Source organism: Ceratina calcarata, unplaced genomic scaffold (assembly GCF_001652005.2).
Source record: "Ceratina calcarata isolate Rehan_Ccalc_2016 unplaced genomic scaffold, ASM165200v1 scaffold97.2, whole genome shotgun sequence".
NCBI classification, from domain to species: Eukaryota; Metazoa; Arthropoda; class Insecta; order Hymenoptera; family Apidae; genus Ceratina; species Ceratina calcarata.
In genome coordinates, this window is record NW_017181113.1 from 781,433 (window position 1) to 797,037 (window position 15,605).

The 15,605-nt window shown below is 50.0% G+C and overlaps 1 protein-coding gene across 1 annotated transcript in view; it reads left to right on the top strand.

Moving 5' to 3' along the window:
* Positions 1-734: 734 nt before the first annotated feature.
* Positions 735-15,605, top strand: part of Octalpha2R (alpha2-adrenergic-like octopamine receptor) — an 81,318-nt gene continuing 66,447 nt past the window's right edge. The window contains exon 1 of the mRNA XM_018036132.2: positions 735-4,742. Within this exon, the coding sequence (XP_017891621.1) occupies positions 3,654-4,742 (1,089 nt within the window). The 5' untranslated portion in view covers positions 735-3,653. The remainder of the gene's footprint in view (positions 4,743-15,605) is intronic.

The window sequence follows — 15,605 nt, forward strand, 5'->3', positions numbered from 1 at the left end:
TCCCCGCTGCGAGCGTTAGAATCCATAGAACAGGAGTACTGAGTATAAGTAATTAATTAGCTACGGGATTGGATACAGACTGCGAGCTAATTGGAACGGTAGGCCCGACGAACGGGGTGTCTTTCCGATTATTTGGATGGCTCAATTAATTCGGTCCCAGCCTAGATTCGATTTTCCATTCGGAACAGTAATGAGTGTGCGAGTTATTAGATTCAGAATGAAAAATAGTTTAAAAATTCTTTCCTCCCACCCGTGTAATGTAATATAAAAAAAGGTATACGTCGTGCGGGCAATTATAAATTGCAATCGCTGTCACTGTGCTCTGGGTCAAGTCCGAGGCACTCGACATAAACTGTCAGAGGGTTCAAAGTGCTAGCATATGAAAAATAAGAAAGCCAGGGTATGAGAAAAACGAACGGGACGTGGGGAGAAATGTATGTGTGTAAATTACGATACGTCGGAAGAAGGACGAACATTTTTCGGATCGCGATACCGTGCGATCGGATCGGTCGATGTCCCAACGTCGACTGTCGTCCCGCGTCGGACGGGTGCCGGGGGCGTCGTCGGGACGCCTGCGCTACGGGCGTCGCGACTCCGTCAGACGGCGCCTCGACGCTGGTACCGTCGGACGGACTGGTCGGTCGGGCCACCAGTCAGTCTCCAGTGAGCCAGCCAACCTCTCCCTCTCTTCCTCTCGCGCGCACACGTAGGGGCGCGCGCGCGCTCCCGCGTCCTCTCGCTCACACACGCACGCGTGGTACGCGTGCACGTACAGACAGAGAGAAGGAATACGCGCGCGAAACGGAGTGTTGGTACGGGGGATCCACGGCACGGACACGCGCACAGAACGGAACACCCTCTCGCCGGGTCACGCCGGTGTGTGGTGGACCGAGTTACACGCGCACATGCACACCGTCGCTCTCGTTCTTTCTCACGCCCCGTCCCCCTCGCCCCATCGGACTTTCTTCGTCGCACGCGATCCTGCGAGGAGAGAGACTATCCAGCGAACGACACGAGAGGGAGTCCGAGTTCCTGGCTCGTCCCTCGCGGCTGCAGTGCGTTCGCAAACATCCACGAGACAACCTCGAGGTGTCCGAGGCACCGCGTAGACAAGCACGCACGCCGCACGGCACACGCAACGTCACCCGTGTCAAACGCCACGAGGGCGGAGGATCCGCGAGCCGAGATCCCGTGAATCTCCTCCCGCGTAAAGATCGACTTTGCACGTTTCGTCGATTGCCTCGCTGCCTCCTGGCGATTTTTCTAATGCTGTGACACTTGGACCGACCGAGTCGCTGTATTCCAGGAAAGAGTCCTACGATCCCTGCAACTCTCGTCCGACCGAGTGGTGTCCCGTTCGCGACGTGTGCACTACTCCACCCTCGAACTGTTTACCTTCACCGAGTCTAGTCACGATCTCAAGCTTCCCGCGCGTGTTCCGGCTGCTCCGATCCGGCCTACTCGAACTCGGGAAATCGTTCGCGGAATCTCGAGGGCGTAGGAAAACGTGACGAGAACGTAAGCAGCGCGAAGACGCTGGTCCCTTCTCCCATCGTTAAAGCCCGGCACCGAAGAGTCGTCCCCGATGAAAGGGAGGAGGATTACAGTGTTCTGAGGCGCGCGAGGAAAGGTCGTTGATCGTGCGCTGTCAGACGAGGTAACGATCGGCGATCGTCGAAGACTTGGCTCTTCATGGGAAATGAATCGAACGGGAACGCGTGGCGGACGTCGCGAAGCACGATGGAGAAGCTAGCAGCGTGACGAGTCGGGCGAGCGGACCGCGATCGTTGCCGCTGATTTCGCGAAATTACGGAAGAGGAGGAGGAACGCATGTACCGAGAGTGACGGGAGCTGATCGAAGCCGACAGTCCGCGGTGGAGAGAAAGACTTTCACTCCGCGTCGAGGAACTTTGCCTGATCAGCTGACGCGCCGAGTTTGGTAATAGCTGGGAGGACTCGACTTTCTAGGACACGGTGCGCGTGAACGAAATCCTGTTGATTCCGCAGTGTGAAACGGGAGGAAGGTTAAGGGACGCGGGCCAAAGGTTCAGGGGCGTGTATCGACGAACTTCGAGCGTGTAAATAGGTGTACAGAAGGGTCGAGGACGTCGACTCTGATCGAAGAAACGTCCCGGTTTCATTCTCCTCTCTCATCCCGCGCGCCGCGCCGCTCTATCCTCTCCATTTTCCCTCGCGATATTACTTAATAATAACGATAAAAGGAACCGTTACGGCTAAGGACCAACTCGCGCTTAGAGCCGGTTCGAATAAAAAGGTGAACAGCCTCCGTAGAGGATTGTAAGAACGAGTAAAGTGCACGCACGGATTGCGCACGGTGCACGCGTAGGTCTTAATTAGAAAATTAATAATTGTCGGATTTTCGTTCTCTCTCGGCCCGGCGTGGCTCGATTTCGATTCTGTTCCAATCGGTTACTAACGAGACGAACGAGGTGTACGATCGTAACGTTTCGTAAAAGTCGCAAGTCGGAGCAGTACGGGTAAAATACACATTACGCATACGTATATGCAGCGCTTAGCCTTTTTAGCCGTGACGCGCGCGTAATTAATTAGCACGCGGGCATCGTTCGCTGACGCAACGAGGAACCACCGAGGGTAGGAGCGCGTCGAGGTTTTCAAACTCGTGGTCGCCTCCTCGGTAATGGTTTGACAGGGTCGATCGTTGCTCGCGCGACTCGCAGCCTGGAACGAAGCTGTCCGCGAAGAGTCGAGCTCTTAATCTAATTGTAAGAGGAAGGTAAAAAAAAGGGGGACCAATTTTTCACGCCCATTCTCGATCTTCGCGTCTATTCTTTCTCGTCTCTCCCTCTCTCTCTCTCTCTCTCTCTCTCTCTTTCACTCTCTTGCCCTGTCTCTTTCGTTCTTCTACGCTGTCCGCCTTTATCTCTTTAATCCAACCAGCTAGCCAGCCAGCCAACTAGTCAGCCAGCCGGGGGACTATCCATAAATCTTTCCGTACGCTCTTTCCGTATTAACTCCGTCATCGTGAGACTGGCCGGAATACCGGGGAATACGAAGGAGTCGCAACTCACGCAAGCAATAAATCAAGGGCCAACCTAGCACCGCGACAATCGGAGTGCACCGAGACTACGTTGTTCTCTGGTACGCAGAGTCGCGATCGTTGCCTGGGATTCGCCGAATACATAAAATTCTAAAAGGTCGCTTCGGGCCAACGAGCGATCCTCCGTACTGACTGACCACGCACTCGACGAACAAGCTACTAGGATTCCCGGAAGAGGACTTATTTCGTACCTGCGTTACATAAGTGGCCATCGAGGGAACGGTGCAAGTAACTTGAAAAGCAGAAGAGCAGCCGTCTCGACTATTCCAATCTCCCCGCCTCGAAGGAGAAAGAGGAAAAGAATTATCGATCGCGTCGTGCATCGGGCAGGCAGCTAGGGGGCCCGGTCAGCCGCGCTCAGCCATTGTCCGTTTGATGACGATGACATCATCGTGAAACGGGCATGACGCCCCTGGCCTCGAGATGCGACGAGACCACTACCGTCCTGCTGCTGCTGCTGCTACTCGAGCTGGCGCCCGGTGCACGCTGTCACCCGGTACGCTCGGCCGCCGCGACGACGTCCGCCCCGACTTTCACGAGATAGCATCAACAGTCGACGACGAGGGTGCGAGTGATGCCGCTCCTCGGCAGAATTATGACCATCGACGCCGAAGGTAGTCCGACTACGACGCCGTCAACGTCCACCAACGTCTTCGACGAGAACATGACGTGGTATCGACCGAGCGATGGCCCTACGTCTTCCACTAGCGAACAGACCGGCGAACGCCAACTGCATCGGCTGATAGCGGCTGCTGCGACGACTGCCACGTCCGGCTCGAGCGCCGGCGACCGCCGACCGATCACCGGCGACCGACCAACGAGCGAACGACCCGGCAACGAGACGGACAACCTCCGACGAGAGGAGAACACGGTCAAAACCGACGACTGTACCTGCGCCAGATCGAGATTCGAGGTCACCGGGCTACCGTTCCTCGTTACCTCGACGTACTCCGACCAAGTGGAAGTCGCTAATAGGAGCGAGGAGAGCGCCGTCGACTTAACCGGTACCACCGACCGGGAGGACGCCGAAGGACTGAGAGAGCTTGAACTGTTGTTCGGGTTGGGCGGCATAATGGAGGATCTCGGCGGGTCGTTCAACGATTCGTTCAACGAGAGTCTCCTGTGCAACGACAGTCTGTGCAACGAAACTTCGTACATCGTGTTCGGGGAGAGCCTGTACCCGTCGGGGTACACGCTGCCCCACATCATACTGGCGTCCGTGTTAGCGACGATGCTGATGATCGTGATCGTCGTGGGTAACATGCTCGTGATCATCGCGATAGCCACCGAGAAAGCGTTGAAGAACATTCAAAACTGGTTCATAGCCAGCTTGGCGGTGGCAGATTTCTTCCTCGGTCTGGTCATCATGCCGTTCTCGTTGGCGAACGAGATCATGGGATACTGGATCTTCGGTTATTGGTGGTGCGACATTCACTCGGCGATGGACGTGTTGCTGTGCACCGCCAGCATCATGAACCTGTGCCTGATAAGTCTGGACAGGTTCTGGAGCATCACGCAGGCGGTGGATTATCTGAAGAAGAGGACTCCTGCCAGAGCCGCGTTAATGATCGCTCTCGTGTGGCTCCTCTCCGCCCTCGTTTGCATCCCTCCGCTGTTGGGCTGGAAGAGACCCACTCCGGCCGAGGAGTACCCCAAGTGCAAAGTAAGAGAACACATCCCTTTTTATTAACGCTTTCAACGCTCGTCCGGCGATCCTGGGTCCATTTATTTCGAGTAAAAGCGTTTTTAACAGTCATCGATTTCTTTTACTAGTACAAGTAACGTGAATAATGAACGAAAAATCGTTCTAAATAAATATATCGAGTCTGCGGCGGTGGATTTAAACGAACCCAGGCGTTGCCGGCGACGTGTTAATGAACGAGACTTTAGAATTCTTGTATTCGGTAAGAAAACGCATCTAACGCATTCAGATAACATTGAAGACGTATACATAGGTCACAGCTCGATCGTAGCATATGCATCGTAAAATATTTAATATGGGTATATCCGTCCCGGCGATAACACGCCAGGGCTGAACTAGCGCTCGAGTCCCGGTTCAAGAGCAGTTACTGTTCAAAACACAATTTGCTTACTCGAGGAAAGCGTAGGCGGGTAATTCAGAAGTTAATCATTTCCGCGGTGGTTGTTCGGTCGAGTCGCTATTGCGAATGACAGATTGCGAGCCCGTGTTTCGTCTCTTCAAGGCGCGAAATTAAATCGGCGGAAGAAAGCTACGTGGCTCCGCGACGTCGGCGCGGAATAAAAGAGGGAACCGCCGCGAGGTTCTCTCGTTGAAATAACTCCTATCCCAGTTCGTTTGTCTCGACGGAAACCGTGATCGTTGCAACTTGACCGTATAATTCGTCCACTTATCGCCCTCGGAGAATCGCAGTCGAGTACTTAATTATTTCCACCGGCCGAGTTTACTGTCCGATGGTCCGAAACGAAGGATCGTTCGGCACACGTTGTTAGTGCGAACGGGAAACCGGAATTAAAATCTGTCCAATTCAACTAAATTTCTTTAACGAACTACGAACCGCGAATAAATGGAGTATCTTTTAAACGTGCCAGATTGATTTCGATCGGTTTTAAACAAAGTCGACGCGTTATACGTAATGTTAAACGTAGGGAAAAATGGTGAATAGGTATCTTTGCCATGCAGCATTCGGCGTAACCGCGTAGGATGATCTCGCGCGGAGCCAATTTCCAACCGAAGAGGTTTCCACGATGTATCCTGTGACGGTCACACGATACCAGAAGGCTGGCGGGTGAAGTATCGGACAGTCGCCTTTTATGCAGCGGCGAAACCCGACGAAACTCGCCCCCTATCCCCCGGCCCCTCTTCAACCGGCTTACGTTGGCCTCTACAAAATGCCCTGTGAGATTGGATTTCCATGCCCGACACTTTGCTTCGTACGTAGCTGACTTCCATCCACAAGTCAGACGCGTTTCTTTTCTATTTTCTTCCATTTCTACTTCGAGTCCTTCCCGAAAAGGTTTTCCCTTCGCCGCGTCACGATTCGCATAAGATCCGAATCGAACTCGCGGCAGCGGCGGCGGCGGTTCGAAATGCAAATTCCCGTCGGCGCTCCTCTCGGAAACGTTCCAAGGTTTATCGTTCTCATTGATCACGTTGTTTGCCGTTAATTGGAAGGCTTCAGCGCTCTCTCGAGCGGTTGCGCGCGCGCGGTTTAATTAAACCTCGCCGCGCTGGTCCGCACTCGCGAACGAGTCTCCTGACCGACCCGCGAGGCAACCTTTTTAACGGGGCGAATTTTCCAAATCAACCGGCGCAATTCGAAATTAGCCGACTGTGATTAACGAACATAATCGAGCCTCGCGAGGCTACCTGTTGTTGCCACGAGGGTCTCGTCTTCGTTTCAATCTGGCTCACGAATAAATTAGTAGTTTTTCGGTAGTTAATTATTAGCAGGTAGTTTGTTTCGGTGGAACGCGTTCCATTCGTGATTCGCGCTCTTTTGTCTCATAGTCCGTCCATCATGATGGAACTAGGCGAAAATGAGGAGCGAAGGAGAACTTGTTCGGTGTACAGCGAACGGTGTTATGTACGTAGATGAAATCGGGTGACAGGGAACAGGACGTGGAATCAAGGAGCTAAGCTTATCGGGTTAAGCCGCGTGTTGACTGAAGTCGGCATTAAGTTCGCGCGATACGGACCCGGACGAGTTTCTCTCCTTCCGCCTCGTGTAAAACCCAGGCCCGTGCACTATTAACCGACCGCACTACACCCACGGATTCGTACAACGCAAGAGCAATCGTTCGCTTTATTCAATTCAGTTATCTTCAGATATAAATAAATGCGGACAGGCTTCAGGGTTCCAAGGGACAAATTCGTAAGACAATATCGAAAACGTTTTCGATTTTATCCTCACGGATTTATCTCAGAGAAACCGTGTAACCATTGGATTTATCCAAGTTATTTCGAAGTGCACGTGTAAGATTGTTTTGATTAAAATCTGAATAAGGATTGGCGCGAGGATTAAATGTGGGCGTTAAAAAATCGAGAGACTCCGATTTATCCGACATTCTCGGTAGGACGACTACGAGAAGAGTGTCTCCCAGGTCAAACATTGTAGTCTTGTAATCTTCCATCGCCAGTGTGGCCTTCATCTTCATACTGTTTTTTTATGGTACCTTAAGTTCAGGTCTGTTTCTCCTTTAAGAGACCTCCTTTGATGAGATGCAGCTTGCACTATTTTGTAATTTCCTTGCACACATAACGCGATATCGTTGCAGTCGAAAGGGTTAACGAAGAGCACGCCGTTCTCTGGAAATCATTCTAAGAAATGGTAGAGGGCGATACGAGATTAAGCATCTATGGGTGGGACAGGGTTAGGAAGAAACTTTTCCTGAGGAGCTCGAAGGACGGGAAATGCCGCGGCGTCCTTTTTGTCCGTTTCCATCGAGCTTTTTTTCTGACGATCCACGCGCCGCTGCGCCGCGGAGAGACTGGCAAACTAATCGCGTTAAAAGATTGAAGCAGTGGCCCATCCCCGAGTACCGACGAGAGCCGCGCGCTCTCCTCTTAGCTCACGGGTTCTATCAGCGGGTATTTGTCGCTCGTCATTTGTCACCGGCGAAAATCCAAACGCGGTGACGAGAACGTTAGTTAGGCCGGGCGGCAGACGCCTGGGCGACGGCTCGGAGATTGGCAGCTCGGTAATAGGCGAGGCCGCGGTAAATTACATCTCGGAGAAAAATAGCGGAAGCGAAGCGTTAAGAAAGATTCATTTCCCTGCCAGTACACTCGCGGACGCGTCCCGAAATCAGCGCGGATTTCATTTCGTACGGATTACCCTAATCGACCCTGCTTACGACTTCATTCTGAGTAATTTTATAATTACCCAGCGTTGCCAACCCAGATGCATAGGGGATGAAGTCTCAGTCAGAATTCGTTAAATAGAGCCGCGTCTTATTGGGCCACGCGATTGCGTTATTAAGGTCAAGAGGTCATCGCTAATAACGCGTTCCCGGGAAAGTCCTAACCTGACCTAAGCCCACAATTATAGTGAACGTTAGCAGTTTTCTTAAATTTCTAAACACGCTGACCCAGCATTGCTGCATAGTGCATGGAGTAGTGAAAACCTTCGGAAGTGAAAAAGTCGAAATATCCTGGACGCATCCAATTGGTCGGCGTAGCACGAGCTTCGCGAATGTAGTCGCCGAAGGCTAACCAGTTTGCCAAATAGCGAAACACGATAGAGAAACGACGTTAATGGAGCGGTAAAAAAAGGCGAAGGTCATCGTCTAATGGGATTACCGTCCGATCTGTATAACAAGGCAGGTTTGGTAAAAAACCGTCGGATCTACTGTTTACTAGGAATGTCTCGTTTAGAAGATCTGGCGACAAAGGGGTCGGTGAGTGTAAAGCGTTCCGCGAGGCACGAGGAAGGGGACTTGAATGGGCACTTAAAAGGGTGGCGCGGGCCTTCTCTCCTCTCGACGGAATTTGTGCTCGATTAAAGTGTTTCGAGCATAAAAGCGAGCTGCGCGCGGCCGTTACGCCGCGACTCATCCGTGAACTTCTTTAACCATCAACTTTTCAAGGAGTGGAAATAAAGTTGAAAGCTCCGTTGCTAACCAGCCCCAGCCATGCCTCCCGCCCTCCCCCTGTTCGCCCCGTTGCGGTCACATCGTTCATTAGTTTACGATTAACGAACTCTCTTCATCAACAAAGTACGTCTAAATTTTATTAATAATTTTAAGTTGGGAACCTCGACGAACTTCATTGCGTCGAAACGACTGATTTCCAAGAGACGTTACCTTCAAAGTAAAATTACCCAAATCGTAATAATGCAATACGACCTTTGTGCATTTTCAACTACGATTAATTGCGAGATTTAATATGAGAGACGCGAGGTAATTGAAATGTACTGCTTTCTACTGCCACTACTACTACTACTACTACTACTACTACTACTACTACTTCTAATACTACTTTCTCGGAAAGTCGTTTTCCCGATGACGGAGGCAAAAATTCTCACGGAATGGAAAGCAAAAATTCAATCCACTCGAAAGGTCTCGAGGCGAACGTTGTGACGGTAAAAATAAAAGGACGTATCGTCAAGATGGAAAACAATTACCATCGACGCGCGATCGTCGTAAACGCAGAACGCGATCGTTCGCATTCTTCTAAGGCGTTGCGACGAAACGTTACCGACGAGGAACTCGAACGAGCGGACGTAAAGGGGTCCTATTCCTTCTGTAGTTTTATCCCAGCTCGTAGGCTTTCTCGAAACCGTTCTCAAATCACGAGACTCGTGGAAACGGTCGCAGGACTCGTTTTTTTTAAAGCCGACGATTCCCGCTATGCTACGTCCGACTGGAAGTGGAGGCGGTCGAAATAAAATTTCCGACTTCGCAGGCCCGTCTCTCGTCGCGTCAACTCAATTTCCCTGGCACGCCACACCGTCGGAACGCCACATCGATACCTCGTAAGGTTCACCTGCCGGGTTTCACCGTCGGAAACGTTCTTCAGGCTCCTACGACACACTCCTTGACTCCTTCCACTTGCTATTTCTCTTTGATATACGATACGGAACAGTACCCAGATTGCATTTATGAAAAGAATCTCAAAGTACTCTGTAGGTAGAAATTGTTGCTTATTATTGGAAGAAACAGCGTTAAAGGTGAAAGAGCGGCTGCGTTTTTCGAATGTTTGACGGAACGAAGCGATCGGCTTTCCTCGTTAGGTAACGAGCTTACGAAAGTATCGTCTCCGATTTCCACGCGTCCCGTTAACGAAATACTCGACGTTGGCGATTTTTTTTTCAACTGGTCGAACCCTTTTGTCCAACCATGAATTTTCCCACTCGACAAAGTCCCGATGAAAATTTTTTCCACGCGATCGAACGCAACTGAAATAGCGGATTTCCCAAAGAGATCAAATAGATGCCCCGGTTGAAAACTGATCTCGATCCGGTAATCCGACTTCGTTTTAATTCGTCCCAGTTTAATCAGCCGCAATCATGTTAAACGGAGATTGAAGTAGTCGCGGGGAAGAAAAAGTTGCTTGCGTTAGCACCGACGCGGTTGAAAGCTTCCCATCTTGCGGCGGCGAAATCTCATAACTCGTACTCAGTGCCATAACTCTCGTCGACGGAATTTTTCCTTTTTCGCGAACGCTCGCGGCGCGTTTCCATAAAACGGTTCGCTGATGCGCGCCAGTTATCGCAATTATAATAACGTAGCTCACAACGCGGGCGAGCGACAATGTTTATACCGCTTCTGCAATTTATTCGCAGCCTCCTTTTTTTACGCTTGGAATGAAAGAAATCCTTTTTGTTGGCTTCGTTCTCGTAAAAACCGTAATTACCGAGCTTTCTCCGGTTACGGATGCGACTACCTACTGCGTATGAAAATTGTATATGAGATTTTCCGTAAATCCTTTTGTCGCCACAATTCTCAATCGCGGGCACACCTGCCGCGTATTAAAAAGTCTGCTCTCGACGACGAGAGTATCTCAAGCTTCGTAACCAGCCTTGCGAACTGATGAGCTTTCAACGCTTCTCGAAGAAAATATGAAACAGCTTTAAAAATTTATCTATATTTCTATTTCGAAGGAAGTATAGAAAGCTCGTGTAACTGGAACGTAACCAAATCGGGCAGGGTTTCAATGACGCGGAGGAAAAGTGATCGGAGGAGATCGCCGGTCGTCGGGCTGATAAACACGGAGGTGGTAAATTCTCGCGGGAACGGGAAACGTCGAAGAGGAGGCGAGCCAGGATCTCGGTCGAGCAAACTCATTTCGCGGCGACGCGCGACAGGTCCGTTCGTTTATCCGTAAACGGCTCCTCCTCGTTGAAATTGTCCCACTCTTCGTTTCGGTGCCACGTATATATACGCTACGTATCCGTAGCCGAGCGTCGAGAGGCACGAGCTCGTCGATGGGTGTACTTAATCGCGTCTAATCAACACCCTGGGCGATTTAAATCCGGCTCAGGATTCGGTGAAAATTACAGGCGGCGAAGCTCCGACCGAATCGCCGGAAGAAACCGACGAGTGGCGGCCTCGAAATCGATTGGATAATTACGTGCAGCGGCGGCCTTAATCGAAAGCCTCGGCAAGCGAAAGGGTGAAAACCGACGTACGGATACCTCGCACTCCGTTAACGATTTCTTTCCTCCTTTATCTACTTTAGATTTTTTTTTTACCTCTTTCAAAACATCGCCGATTCTCTTCCATTTTTGTCTCCAGTCAAAATTTTTATCACGAAACTCGAAAAGCTGGAGATTTAGGAATTATTGAGAGAAACTGAACACGAATTGATCGAACGCTGAATACTTGATGCCGTTCGCAATCCGACGAACGGCCTGCGACTCCCGACGGACGGTTTAATAAATCGATGGATCGACGCGAAAATTTCATCACGCAGCCCTGAAGCGGCGCGGAAACTGTCTGGCCGGCGTCAAGATGGAGTCGCGGAATGCTCCGCAGGGAGTTTCCGCAGCATCCGTGTTGTGGACACACTCGCCGAGGGGTAAATAATTTCGTAACGCCAAGATGAAGTATATTTGCGCGGGATCAACTTGGTCCTCATCGATCTCCGGCAACCTTATTTTTGCACGAGCTCTTTCATACAAGAGAACTACTCGCTCGGCGCCGTGAAAAGTTAATCCCGAGCAACTCTCGCCGAGCGACCGTTCAACGACGACTGTCGCACCGTGCAAAACCGCGAGTATTCATTTTAATCTCCGTTTAATTGAAACGCGAACGGGACGGCGACCGGTGGGCGGCTTAATTTCACGGACGAGAGCGTGTCTGGCTACAAAAATCGTGCGCCGCGGTGTCCCAAGAAGAACAAGAAGAAAAAGAAGAAGAAGAAGGTTATTAGCTCGTTCGGACGCCAACTTTCACCTGATAAAAGACTCGGGCCGGATGGAAATTTAAAACGCCACTGACGTTAGCCGGCCTTCCGAAGACTCGTGTAAAAGTTATCCGATTTAATGAGAAGCTACCCGGAATATGCAATAGCCCCGGCGGTGCTTCTGTCCGATTAAGGATTCTTTTGTCCACCGACACACCCCCTTTTCGATGCAAGTGCGAAATTAAAGTTGCCACCGTCGTCGTCACCAGCAGGCGAGAAAATATTTGCCTTTCCCGCCGTTCGACCTCTAAAAAGCGGATCGTTACAAAACTATCCAGTGTCTCGTTCGAACGTTCCTCCACTCTGTTTAGGACTCGCGAGGGTGGTAAACAAACCGTGGAAATCGATACGCGAGATTAGTTTCCCGATTGAATCAGCCGTAATGTCTTTCGAATAGACTCGCGAGACGATTAGCTTCGAGTAAGCGTCCAGTCATTAATCGCCGGACTCTAAAAACGAAAGACTCGTCCCGTGGACGCACTCGGGCCGGCAATTTGCTGGACGCGTGGTTCTCGTTTGTCTCAATTTAGTCCGTTGCCCGTCTTATTTGTCTTGGTTCAGTTCTCCCCGATCAATTAGCGGCTCGAATTCACTCGACGTCGGAGGAGGATCCCCTTTTGTTCGATCCGAAGTAAATGTTTGACCGGTGTCCACGAATCGTACAAGGAAAAAGACAATGAGTCGATGGGCTAAAAAATCCATTACCTATCTGTACTTCTTTCCTTCGTTCACTTCGTTTTGTTCTCGTTGAACGAAACTTCGTCACGTGCACCACTTTCGATGTTTGCACTCGTTAACGTGTCGTGAATGGGAAACCCAGCTAACGAAGCAATCATTTTGGTTCTGTTAGGCTTAATCGTTAATCTGTTTCTCCATCCAGTTTTCGTTGGGAAGAAATCGTTGCCCGAAAATGTACGACACGCAGAATTAATTCAGTGAATAATGTCGCCCAGACAGTAACAATAATTTCGCAGGAGTTCTCAATATAGAGCGGAGGTGTAAGAGAGCGGAAAGCTCGAAGACAATAGTTGTTTAAAGCGATTCTAACAACTCGCAACTATTTAACATAATTCTCGTTCATCCAACGAGAGATTCTATAATTCTCCTAGTGAATGAAATAGCGGCTATAATAAATTCATTCGCACGAGTGGAACAGCGAATCGTTACGTTTCTCACCGGTCCCGAGCACGAACGTTCTCCTACGACTCGTGCAAACCGATTTCGCGTGTACTTTATTCGAAAGTTCAACATTCGTTCGCTGCAACTCGAATAATTCGGTTGTCGCTGTTCAACGTAACGAGGGAGCTCACGCGAAACTTTCAATCATGTCTCGTCTTGTCGCCGTTGAAAAGAAATTGTCTTGGGTGACTTTTAAAAACGGTGACGTCTAGCGTCGCGTCGTTGGAAATTCGAACGCAGCTGACGTCAACCCGGTGCGTTTTGCGTCATACCAGATTGCGTGACGGGAGGGGATAGAAGGAGCTAAAGGAAACCGAAAATCCCCGTAGCACGTTTTCTCTGGCACACGTCCCCCCAGTGGCCAAGCACGAGGCGAGCCGAACACAATCGACGCGTCGGTGGCCTGGGTCAGAAAATTAAATCGATACGCACACCCCGCGTCAAGTCGGTGCAGCCAGCCGCTAGCCAGCCAGTGGTACGGATCGGGGTCGAGTCAGCCGGCGAGAATCGCGCAGACAGACCGGGGCTTTGTCAGCGTCAAACGGTGACCGCCTATCAAAAGGCTAAACCACGTCTGGCTGAGCTGATAAAAGATACCAACTCTCGAGCCCCGAGCGGAGGGGCAAAGGGGAACCGGAAACGCGGTAAGCGGGCGGGAGCCGGGCAGAAGTGGAATTTAGTGGATCCGACAGTCGTGTCTTGCTCTCCTCTACCCGTGTCTCTTACAGTCGCCTCCTTTTAACCACTCGAATTCCGATCGTTCCATTTAGATTTAGATTCGACCGATTTAGAATTTAGAATCAAGATTTCAGCTTCCACTTAGCGAATTTTAGATTCGTGCACGGGAAAATAAAGGTAAACCCCTTTTAAGGATTCCAAGTGGCGAATCGAGTACTCGTCAGTCTTATATCTTCCAATTACGCAGTAATATATGTATATATAAATAAGAGTATATAAAGAGAGGCTTGGTTGCATTATCCAATAGCGAATCGAACATCGCGACACAAATGTTGCGTCGAAATCCAGCGGACACTATTATCCTGCGGCGGTCGTAAATTTTTAGAGCATGTTTTATGACGCGATGCGCTCGAGGGAAAATATCCGAAGAATTTTTCCGAAGCGTCGAGGGCGACGAGTGAGGGGGCGTGGACGAGTGCACCGGGTAGGTGGCTAAAGTCGACACGGAAACTTTTCCACGGACGGAAGTTCGGCGTTTTCTTTCGAATTCCATTAAGGCTAATCCGCGTATCTCCCGACCAGGAGAATGAGAAGCAACGTTTCTCTTTCGCGGGTCAGTTACGAGCCGGAACGGTGTGAACCGCGATCCATTTTAAAGAACAAACAGAAATAAATCAGCGAGAGAGAGAGAGAAAGGGAGAGGGAGATAACCGGCGATAAGAGCGGTCTAGAATAAATTGTGGGACTATAGAAATGTTTCTGGAGCGGCGCAGCGTGCAGGTATCGGCATGGATAAGCAGCAAATTACGAAAACATGACGCACATACACACACATATACGTGGCCCGCGTGAATTTTACATTCGCACTACTGCCGACGCGATCGCTGGTACGTACCACTTCGATTACTACATTTTCTTCCTACCAAAGTGGAAGATGTTGATATTGTATATTATTTTTTAAAGTAAGCTGACACATGTGGTAAGTGAATACCGAGGGGAACGTAGAAAGCCCTTGTGACAAACGAGAACCTCGTGACGATAAAGGAATCGGATCGTTCACGGATTAATGAAATTTAATTACGAGTGGCAAGCCAGTCGCGTAATTATTCGCATCCGAAACGTAATTAAAAGGTGGAGAGACTTAGTACGGCAGTCGCTCTCGGATTACAAAGACCGACCGTGCTTCCGTGTTTGTGTGTCGTCGAAACGAAATCTGAACGATTAGAATAAGATGACGAGAAGAGGGCAAATCTCTCTTTTGATGTTAAATGCAAATTCGATTTCGTTTTTCTAAAAGACTTTAAACAAGGGGGTAGACATCGATGACAGCGCGGCAAGGCAGACTGTCAATGTTACCCACAAAATTGACCAAAAATATGGGTTCATGCACGACCGTCTTTAGTAGAAGCACCGAGGAGAGATTACTAAAGAGTGGCAACGCCTGTGTTAACGCGCGGCCCGAAAAAAGGGCCCAAGAGGGCTCGAACTGGCAAGGTAGATTTATGAAATCCCACAGAATGACTGTTCCGGAGTGTACCGACCTTCAGGCTCACCGATGCCGGTGCCGATGCTTTTTTCCAGCACGATAGGTAATAGGTAACCGTAGAACGTTGCTATTATCAACGTTATACTTGATTCGAGATTAGTACTTCGGAAAAAGACTAACTATCATTTTCAAATTTTGTAACACTTGTATTACTTTATTTTCATTAGTGCACACCATATTTTGCATTTGAAGTAGGAATAAAAGTAATTGGCATTTAATATCTCAATGAATATCAG